At 36.4% G+C, this 12,100-nt stretch overlaps 1 protein-coding gene across 1 annotated transcript; it reads right to left on the minus strand.

Moving 5' to 3' along the window:
• On the minus strand, positions 1–6,534 carry LOC139513092 (uncharacterized). Its single transcript, XM_071301268.1, has 2 exons — positions 2,421–6,534; positions 1–1,472 (listed from the first exon to the last, which is right to left on the minus strand). The coding sequence occupies exons 1-2, from the start codon at positions 5,415–5,417 to the stop codon at positions 1,113–1,115; spliced, it is 3,357 nt and encodes a 1,118-aa protein (XP_071157369.1). The 5' UTR covers positions 5,418–6,534; the 3' UTR covers positions 1–1,112.
• Between the last annotated feature and the right edge of the window lie 5,566 nt (positions 6,535–12,100).

Genomic DNA, 12,100 nt, shown 5'->3' on the forward strand with positions numbered 1-12,100 from the left:
TTAAAATATAAATTTAATTAACAAAACAAAATAAAGTAAATTCAACAAAAATGTAATATGAAATGAGAACACAAATGTAACTAAATAAACACACACGGAACAAAACAAAATGTCATGAAATAAACATAAATCAAACAAATTTCGGCCTGCACACTTTCCGCACACTGCCCGGATACGTTCCTCGTTGTACGTACTGTAGATGTAAATGATGAACTGGGTTGTTCCCCTTTAAATTTCTCTTTATAATTAAACGGACGAATTAACTAATTTTCACATATATCTGGTTGCTTCTAAATTGATTGAAGAGAACACTAAATTTGTATGAATAAATATAATGCTGAATAACAAACTATAACTGCTTTAAACTGCATAAATACTGCACGGACTTCTCGATTTCTCAACTAAAAATGTATATAATTTTACGGACTTTTTGCTCCAAATAAATAGAAACGGACTATAAATTTATCACCGCCTCCATGCGTTGTAACTCCAACCAATATATCACCGAGTTGTTACCATTTTTAACCCCGACACCATTAATTCATCGACACCATTATCTCCGACCAGTCGACAATTAGCAACGTGCCAACGCACACTAAAACCGGGCCTAAAAACCCCTGAGTGTTGTTTCAATTAGCCTTTGGACATCCATGTCCTGTCCTGACAATTATAATGTCCAAATTGCTATCTAAACCACAAACCCAACTGCACAAACGTGTGCTACTCTCAATGATCATGTGCCGACTGATTTGAGACTCACCTGTTAAATTTCAATAGGTGCGTAATCACGTGATAAACAAGGTCTGCTTGACTAGATTACCGGTGTTAGTGAAAATAAGAGATAACATAAAATATAGTCCTAGGTGTAAAATAAATCATATAAATAATTAACTGAAGTTTGTTACAAACGTCCCTTTCCAGGAGACTAAAGAACATTTAGTCCGACCAGAAACAACAAACTTCAAAATCTAATCTGAAATTAAGCTATATCAGTAAAAAAAAAAAAAAACAAATATGTACACATCAAACATAAAAAAATTCAGTCCTGTAACACTAAAATAAAACCAAAATTAACACAATAACGCTGTAATAACGTCACACTCAGGGGTTATCTAAATATCGCCACATCTAGACAAAACATCTGCAACAATGTTTGTCTTGCCTGCAATGTAAAAAACTGTATAATTAAATTCCTGAAGTATCAAACTCCAACGGAGTAACCGTTGGTTACTGGTTTTCATCCTCTGTAACCACTGTAAAGGAGCATGATCAGTATTAATAGCAAACTCTTTACCCTCTAGATAGTTTCTCAAAGTTTTAACCGCCCACACTATGGCAAAGCACTCCTTTTCTACCACTGCGTAGTTGCATTCCGCTCCAGAGAGTTTCTTGCTGATAAACATAATTGGACGCCTTCCGTCATCAAATTCTTGCTCTAGTACAGCACCTAGACCCTTACCGGACGCATCAGTCTGCAAAATAAACTTTTTAGAAAAATCTGGACTCCGTAATACAGAGTCACTACAAATACATTCTTTAAGCTTGTCAAAAGATTTTTGTGTTGTGTCTGACCATTTAACTTTATTTGGTTCGTTTTTCTTTGTAAGGTCAGTCAAATGTACGGATATGTCGGAGAACTGTGGTATAAACTTCCTGTAGAAACCTATCAGACCGAGAAATGATCTCACCTGTTTCTTCGTGACAGGCACTGGAAATTCATGTATAGCAGATACCTTGTCCTGAACAGGCTTAATCTTGCCACCGCCGGCAATATGTCCTAAAAACTCAAGCTCATCGTAGCCAAATAAACACTTACTCGGTTTTGCAACGAGGTTTGCCTGTCTCAGTGAATCGAATACTGCCCTTAAATGCTCAATATGGTACTCCCATGTATCGCTAAATATACCAATATCATCAATGAACGAGTCAGCAAATTCCTCGTATCCTGCCAGAACTTTATCCATCATACGAACAAAAGTAGCACCTGAGTTCATCATACCAAATGGAGTAACAGTAAACTGATAATGTCCGAACGGCGTTATAAATGCGCTCTTCTGTCGGCTATCTTTATCAAGTGGTACCTGCCAATAGCCCTTAGTTAAATCAAGTTTACTGATATATCGTGCTCTGCTGACTTTATTCAGTACCTCATCCATGCGTGGCATAAAAATCGGGTCAAAGATAGTCTGTTTGTTCAAGGAACGATAATCGGCACAAAATCTAAGTGTGTTGTCTTTTTTCTTGATCAGTACTATCGGAGCTGCATACGGACTGTCAGACGGCTCAACTATACCTGCAGCTAACATATTGTCAATCTCTTCTCTGACCTTATCTCTAAGTGCGTATGGTAGTGGGTACGGACGTTGGTAAATCGGTTCATCTGTTTTTGTAACTACTCTATGTTCTATAATATTTGTTACCTTAGGTACGTCACTAAAGATGTCTTCATATTCTGATAGTAATTCTTTAAGCTGCTGTTTTTCGACAGTTGTCAATTCTGGTGAGATCGTAACGTCATCTACATTTTCTTTGCTTTTCAACACTGGAGTTATATCTGTAGTCATCTCACTATCATCTGTGCCTTCATCTGTGTTAAGACCTGAAATTACATTTAAGCACGCAGCAATATCTGTTGTGACATTATTATCAAGATCATTATCTACCCGCTCATGCCATAACTTCAACATATTTACATGAAATACTTTGTCTTTTCCTCTAACCTTGACCTTATAGTCAACAGGACTAACTTTATCAGTCACTATAAATGGTCCTTTCCAACTCGCTAACAGCTTTGATGTATGTGTAGGCAATAATATAAGCACCTTTTGACCAACTTCAATCTTTCTGTCTCTAGCTTTTCTATCATAATAAAACTTCTGTCTTTGTTTCGCTTTTGTTTCATTTTCAATGGCGTACTCAGCCATTGTTCTCAACTTTTCTCTAGTGTCTAATAAATAACTCAACACAGAGTTTTGACATGTACTAGGCTCTTCCCACTCTTCTTTAAGTACTGCTAGAGGTCCTCTAATGTGCCTGCCATATAACAATTCAAACGGTGAGAAACCAGTACTCTCATTTGGTACCTCCCGATATGCAAATAATAAGTAAGGGATATATGCATCCCATGTTTTTGGTGTCTGTCGTGCATATGCCTTCAACATTTTCTTCAGTACACCGTTAAACTTTTCACAGAGTCCATTACACATAGCATGATAAGGACTAGTGCGTAACTTATTTATCTTTAATAGTCTACATACCTCAACCATCAGCTCTGACATAAAGTTACTGCCTTGGTCTGTCAACAGCTCCCTGGGTATGCCAACTCTAGAAAATAAACTTATAAGAGCATTAGCGACTGTAGAAGCTTCTTGATCTTTTAAAGGAATTGCTTCTGGATATTTAGTGGAATAATCGACGCAAACAAGTACATAACGGTTTTTGTCATCAGTCATAGGCAAAGGGCCAACAAAATCAATAGCAATGCGCTGAAATGGCTCATCCATAGGTGGTATGCTAATCAATGGAGCACGTGGTACTCTACCCTTCGATGTACCTATCTGACAATCTGGACAAGACCTACAGTATTCGGCAATATCATTAAATATACCTGGCCAGAAAAAGTGCTGCATGATTCTGTCTCTTGTTTTCTTATTCCCAAGGTGACCTGCCAACGGAATATCATGTCCCAACGAAAGAACTGTTCCTCTCAACTTGCTTGGTAATACAATTTGCTGAATAACTTCACCACTTGGCTTAGTATACACTCTATATAGTAAATCTGAATTATATATAAAATAAGATGCTGGGTTATCATGCACATCACTTACATAAGATTTTACCTTATCCAAAGTCTCATCTGTCTTCTGTAACTCAATCAACTGCTTCCTATCACAAATCTTAAAATCATGGCATACGTCTGAAAAATCTATAGAATGAGATATAGGTATATCGCTACTACGCTGAACATTCGTCTGATCAATCATACTATCTGCTTCATCCTGCTTCTTCTTTCGAGATCGAGTCTCAACTGCATGACATGGGACTGAGTCACCTGAAACAAAAATATCTTCTCCACTAGTCACTGATAAACCATCGACACTATGTGGTACTGATGTGTTCACATAGTTTCCAACAATCAGATCTGCAAACGGTGTATCTAAGATCAATGCAATAATATCACCTGAAATATAAGGAGTAGAAATATTAATACATACTTCTGGACACTGCTTCACTGAACCATCTGCTAAACATATGTCTCTAGTCTGACCTGTAAGACAATCTGGGTTAGTAAACCTACTATGAACAAATACAGTAGAACAACCTGTATCTCTCAAAACTGAGATTTTATCACTATCGATCTTACCTTCTACTATATCAAGTCCATGTACCTGTACCTTGTCGCCATTACATGAAACACCAGGCAACTTAACAGTCACACCACTAATATAATCATCTACTCTATACTCCTGTCTACTCTGTATGCACAAACCAAACTTACCTGGCTTAAAATTATCCTCCTTTGACCGGTTCGTCCTTGTAGGACAGTGCGTAGCTATATGACCAATGTTCTTACAAATAAAACAAGTCCTAGTGTCAGGTTGTCTTCCTTTTGATTGGTTATATCTACCTTGTTGTTTAGATTGGTCGGTGTCAATTCTCCCAACTGATTTAGAACTTACCTGTTCATCTTTATGTGCTTGCTGAAAAGCCTCAGCTTTGTCTACCAACTCATCAATTGTTTTCGGTTTCTGTTCCTTGATCCAAAGTTTGAGCTCTTTATTACAACTTACCATTAACTGTTCTCTAGTAACTAAATCAACAAATCTATCAAAATCAGTGCCTATCAACTCACGCTCCAACCAATGTCTAAGAAAACCTACTAGTCTGACTGAAAATTCCTTAAATGACTCATCCGAAGACTGGCGTTCACTTCTGAACTTCTCCCTGTATGCCTCGGCAGTAAGCTCGTATCTACATAAAATAGCAGATTTAATTTTATCATAATTTTTACTGTCCTCTTCAGACAATCTAGAAAATGCCTCTAAAGCTTTCCCACAAAGTAAAGGGACTAATCTAAGGGCCCACTCAGACTTGGGTATTTTATGCAAAACCACCAATTTCTCAAAGGACCTTAAAAATACATCTGGGTCTTCACCTTCCTTAAATTTAGGAAGTTTCGACTTCAAACTTGAATGTGTCTGTGGTGGTGCAACACCTTGAGCCATTTCTTTCTCTCTAATCTCTAACTCTTTTAAACGTACCTCTTTTTCCATCTCTATCTTTCTCATCTCTCTCTCTTCCATTCTAGCTTCTCTCTCAGTAGACTGCATGTTTTTCAACATTTCTAAACATGTCTCCAAAGTTTCACCCTTCTCTAACATCTCCGGAACCCAAGCGGGTAATACACTTCCTGCCATACTGTACAATACAAATAATAATAAAATGATAATGTAAACATATAATAAAACATAAAAGTTCAAACAAAATATATAACAAAAAAAAAATCCCTGTTGTCTATCTGACAATATTTTCTAATATAACAATTGGCACAGTGACAATCCCACCGCTGCCACCATTGTAACGAAGTAAGTTCTTTGGGAATTGTCAGGTGGCCAATGTCATACAAAACCAAATTAAAATATAAATTTAATTAACAAAACAAAATAAAGTAAATTCAACAAAAATGTAATATGAAATGAGAACACAAATGTAACTAAATAAACACACACGGAACAAAACAAAATGTCATGAAATAAACATAAATCAAACAAATTTCGGCCTGCACACTTTCCGCACACTGCCCGGATACGTTCCTCGTTGTACGTACTGTAGATGTAAATGATGAACTGGGTTGTTCCCCTTTAAATTTCTCTTTATAATTAAACGGACGAATTAACTAATTTTCACATATATCTGGTTGCTTCTAAATTGATTGAAGAGAACACTAAATTTGTATGAATAAATATAATGCTGAATAACAAACTATAACTGCTTTAAACTGCATAAATACTGCACGGACTTCTCGATTTCTCAACTAAAAATGTATATAATTTTACGGACTTTTTGCTCCAAATAAATAGAAACGGACTATAAATTTATCACCGCCTCCATGCGTTGTAACTCCAACCAATATATCACCGAGTTGTTACCATTTTTAACCCCGACACCATTAATTCATCGACACCATTATCTCCGACCAGTCGACAATTAGCAACGTGCCAACGCACACTAAAACCGGGCCTAAAAACCCCTGAGTGTTGTTTCAATTAGCCTTTGGACATCCATGTCCTGTCCTGACAATTATAATGTCCAAATTGCTATCTAAACCACAAACCCAACTGCACAAACGTGTGCTACTCTCAATGATCATGTGCCGACTGATTTGAGACTCACCTGTTAAATTTCAATAGGTGCGTAATCACGTGATAAACAAGGTCTGCTTGACTAGATTACCGGTGTTAGTGAAAATAAGAGATAACATAAAATATAGTCCTAGGTGTAAAATAAATCATATAAATAATTAACTGAAGTTTGTTACAATCAGTATTTTTCTAAACCTACTGTCGGTAGTTAACATGCGATATAGTGCTCCTATATACCGTCTACCAACAGTATTTATAATGAAATTCAAAACAGTGTGGCTGTGGCCATTGATTGACACATTAAATTCAGCCATTGACTGGGACAATTAAGGTGAACGTTTGTATGTAACTACCACTGCTCACTATGTACTTTTTAAAGACACTTAAACTATGGGGTCACCAAAGGTTCTCAACAACTTAATAAAGTAATTCGAAAAACTAATCAGAAATAACACGATGTTTTGATTTATATCAATTATATAAATCAAAACATAAAGGTTATTCCTGATTAATTCTTTGAATTATTTTATAATTAAAGGCGTTAAGAAACCTTTGGTGACCCCACAGTTTAAATGTCTATCGTAGGTACGTCGTGAACAGTGGTCGTTACAGACAAACGTTCATGTATATTGTCCCAGTCAATGGATGAATTTAATGTGTCAATCAATGGCCACAGCCACACTGTTTTGAATTTCATTCTATCTATACCTACCGTCGGTGGTTAACATGCAATACAGTACTCCTATTCACCGTATATCAACAGTATTTGTCTATACCTACCGTCGGTGGTTAACATACGAATTAGTACTCCTGTACACCGTCTATCAACAGTATTTGTCTATACCTACCGTTGGTGGTTAACATGCAATATAATGCTCCTATATACCGTCTATTAACAGTATCTTTCTAAACCTACCGTCGGTAGTTAACATGCGATATAGTGCTCCTATATACCGTCTACCAACAGTATTTATCTATACTTACCGTCGGTGGTTAACATGCAATACAGTACTCCTATTTACCGTATATCAACAGTATTTGGCTATATCTGCCGTCGGTGGTTAACATACAATATAGTGCTCCTATATACCGTCTATCAACAGTATTTGTCTATACCTACTGTCGGTAGTTAACATACAATATAGTGCTCCTATATACCGTCTATCAACAGTATTTGTCTAATACCTACTGTCGGTAGTTAACATACAATCTAGTGCTCCTATATACCGTCTATCGACAGTATGTGTCTATACCTACCGTCGGTAGTTAACATACAATATAGAGCTCCTATATACCGTCTATCAACAGTATTTGTCTATACCTACTGTCGGTAGTTAACATACAGTATAGTGCTCCTATACACCGTATATCAACAGTATTTGTCTGTACCTACCGTCGGTGGTTAACATACAATACAGTGCTCCATTACACAGTCTATTGACAGTTGTCTATACCTACCGTCGGTGATAACATGCAATATAGTGTTCCTATATACCGTCTATCAACATAATTTATCTATACCTACCGTCGGTGATTAACATGCAATAAAATGCTCCTATATACCGTCTATTATTAATTTTTTTTTTCTAAACCTACCGTCGGTAGTTAACATGCGATATAGTGCTCCTATATACCGTCTATCACCAGTATTTGTCTATACCTACTGTCGGTAGTTAACATACAATATAGTGCTCCTATATACCGTCTATCACCAGTATTTGTCTATACCTACCGTCGGTGATTAACCTACGATATAGTGCTATTACATATACCGTCTATCAAGAGTTTTAGTCTTTACCTACTGTTGGTAGTTAACATACAATATAGTGCTCCTATATACCGTCTATCAACAGTATTTGGCTATACCTACCGTCGGTGGTAAACATACAATATAGTGCTCCTATATACCGTCTATCAACAGTATTTGTCTATACCTACTGTCGGTAGTTAACATACAATATAGTGCTCCTATATACCGTCTATCAACAGTATTAGTCTAATACCTACTGTTGGTAGTTAACATACAATACAGTGCTCCTATATACCGTCTATCAACAGTATGTGTCTATACCTACCGTCGGTAGTTAACATACAATATAGAGCTCCTATATACCGTCTATCAACAGTATTTGTCTATACCTACTGTCGGTAGTTAACATACAGTATAGTGCTCCTATATACCGTCTATCAACAGTATTAGTCTAATACCTACTGTCTGTAGTTAACATACAATATAGTGCTCCTATATACCGTCTATCAACAGTATTTGTCTATACCTACCGTCGGTGGTTAACATACAATATAGTGCTCCTATAAACCGTCTATCAATAGTATTTGTCTATACCTACTGTCGGTAGTTAACATACAATATAGTGCTCCTATATACAGTCTATCACCAGTATTTGTCTATACCTACTGTTGGTAGTTAACATACAATATAGTGCTCCTATATACCGTCTATCACTAGTATTTGTCTATACCTACCGTCGGTGATTAACCTACGATATAGTGCTATTACATATACCGTCTATCAAGAGTATGTGTCTATACCTACTTTCGGTAGTTAACATACAATATAGTGCTCCTATATACCGTCTATCAACAGTATTTGTCTGTGCCTACCGTCGTTGGTTAACATACAATACAGTGCTCCATTACATAGTCTATTGACAGTTGTCTATACCTACCGTCGGTGATTAACATGCAATGTAGTGCTCCTATATACCGTCTATCAACATAATCTTTCTATACCTACCGTCGGTGATTAACATACCGTCTATTATTATGTTTTTTTTCTAAACCTACCGTCGGTAGTTAACATGCGATATAGTGCTCCTATATACCGTCTATCACCAGTATTTGTCTATACCTACTGTCGGTAGTTAACATTCAATATAGTGCTATTACATATACCGTCTACCAAGAGTTTTAGTCTATACCTACTGTTGGTAGTTAACATACAATATAGTGCTCCTATATACCGTCTATCAACAGTATGTGTCTATACCTACTGTCGGTAGTTAACGTACAATATAGTGCTCCTATATACCGTCTATCAACAGTATTTGTTTATACCTACCGTCGGTGGTTAACATACAATATAGTGCTCCTATATACCGTTTATCAAGAGTTTTAGTCTATACCTACTGTTGGTAGTTAACGTACAATTTAGTGCTCCTATATACCGTCTATCAACAGTATTAGTCTATACCTACTGTCTGTAGTTAACATACAATATAGTGCTCCTATATACCGTCTATCAACAGTATTTGTCTATACCTACCGTCGGTGGTTAACATACAATATAGTGCTCCTATAAACCGTCTATCAATAGTATTTGTCTATACCTACTGTCGGTAGTTAACATACAATATAGTGCTCCTATATACAGTCTATCAACAGTATTTGTCTATACCTACTGTCGGTAGTTAACATACAATATAGTACTCCTATATACCATCTATCAACAGTATTTGTCTATACCTACTGTCGGAAGGTAACATACAATATAGTGCACCTATATACCGTCTATCAACAGTATTTGTCTATACCTACCGTCGGTGGTTAACATACAATATAGTGCTCCTATATACCGTCTATCAGCAGTATTTGTTTATACCTACCGTCGGTGGTTAACATACAATATAGTGCTCCTATATACCGTCTATCACCAGTATTTGTCTATACCTACTGTTGGTAGTTAACATACAATATAGTGCTCCTATATACCGTCTATCACTAGTATTTGTCTATACCTACCGTCGGTGATTAACCTACGATATAGTGCTATTACATATACCGTCTATCAAGAGTATGTGTCTATACCTACTTTCGGTAGTTAACATACAATATAGTGCTCCTATATACCGTCTATCAACAGTATGTGTCTATACCTACTTTCGGTAGTTAACATACAATATAGTGCTCCTATATACCGTCTATCAACAGTATTTGTCTATACCTACCATCGGTGGTTAACATATAATATAGTGCTCCTATATACCGTCTATCAAGAGTTTTAGTCTATACCTACTGTCGGTAGTTAACGTACAATGTAGTGCTCCTATATACCGTCTATCAACAGTATTTGGCTATACCTACTGTCGGTAGTTAACATACAATATAGTGCTCCTATATACCGTCTATCAACAGTATTTGTCTATACCTACCGTCGATGATTAACATACGATATAGTGCTATTATATATACCGTCTATCAAGAGTTTTAGTCTATACCTACTGTTGGTAGTTAACAGACAATGTAGTGCTTCTATATACCGTCTATCAACAGTATTAGTCTATACCTACTGTCTGTAGTTAACATACAATATAGTGCTCCTATATACCGTCTATCAACAGTATTTGTCTATACCTACCGTCGGTGGTTAACATACAATATAGTGCTCCTATATACCGTCTATCAACAGTATTTGTCGATACCTACTGTCGGTAGTTAACGTACAATATAGTGCTCTTATATACAGTCTATCAACAGTATTTGTCTATACCTTGTGTCGGTAGTTAACATACAATATAGTGCTCCTATATACCGTCTATCACCAGTATTTGTCTATACCTACTGTCGGTAGTTAACATACAATATAGTGTTCCTATATACCGTCTATCAACAGTATTTGTCTATACCTACTGTCGGAAGGTAACATACAATATAGTGCACCTATATACCGTCTATCAACAGTATTTGTCTATACCTACCGTCGGTGGTTAACATACAATATAGTGCTCCTATATACCGTCTATCAGCAGTATTTGTTTATACCTACCGTCGGTGGTTAACATACAATATAGTGCTCCTATATACCGTCTATCACCAGTATTTGTCTATACCTACTGTTGGTAGTTAACATACAATATAGTGCTCCTATATACCGTCTATCACTAGTATTTGTCTATACCTACCGTCGGTGATTAACCTACGATATAGTGCTATTACATATACCGTCTATCAAGAGTTTTAGTCTTTACCTACTGTTGGTAGTTAACATACAATATAGTGCTCCTATATACCGTCTATCAACAGTATGTGTCTATACCTACTTTCGGTAGTTAACATACAATATAGTGCTCCTATATACCGTCTATCAACAGTATTTGTCTATACCTACCATCGGTGGTTAACATACAATATAGTGCTCCTATATACCGTCTATCAAGAGTTTTAGTCTATACCTACTGTCGGTAGTTAACGTACAATGTAGTGCTCCTATATACCGTCTATTATTAGTATTAGTCTATACCTACTGTCGGTAGTTAACATACAATATAGTGCTCCTATATACCGTCTATCAACAGTATTTGTCTATACCTACCGTCGATGATTAACATACGATATAGTGCTATTATATATACCGTCTATCAAGAGTTTTAGTCTATACCTACTGTTGGTAGTTAACAGACAATGTAGTGCTTCTATATACCGTCTATCAACAGTATTAGTCTATACCTACTGTCTGTAGTTAACATACAATATAGTGCTCCTATATACCGTCTATCAACGGTATTTGTCTATACCTACCGTCGGTGGTTAACATACAATATAGTGCTCCTATATACCGTCTATCAACAGTATTTGTCGATACCTACTGTCGGTAGTTAACGTACAATATAGTGCTCTTATATACAGTCTATCAACAGTATTTGTCTATACCTTGTGTCGGTAGTTAACATACAATATAGTGCTCCTATATACCGTCTATCACCAGTATTTGTCTATACCTA

This window comes from Mytilus edulis, chromosome 2, assembly GCF_963676685.1.
Source record: "Mytilus edulis chromosome 2, xbMytEdul2.2, whole genome shotgun sequence".
In the NCBI taxonomy this organism is placed as follows: domain Eukaryota; kingdom Metazoa; phylum Mollusca; class Bivalvia; order Mytilida; family Mytilidae; genus Mytilus; species Mytilus edulis.

What these genes read in the sequence shown, in the direction of transcription:
- LOC139513092 (XM_071301268.1), bottom strand. Translation starts at nt 5,417, where the DNA reads ATGGCAGGAAGTGTATTACCCGCTTGGGTTCCGGAGATGTTAGAGAAG. An exon ending in TCTTTAGTGACGTACCTAAG is followed by an intron (nt 1,473 to 2,420) that starts GTAACAAATATT and finishes TTTATTTTGCAG; the next exon opens with ACTGATGCGTCCGGTAAGGG.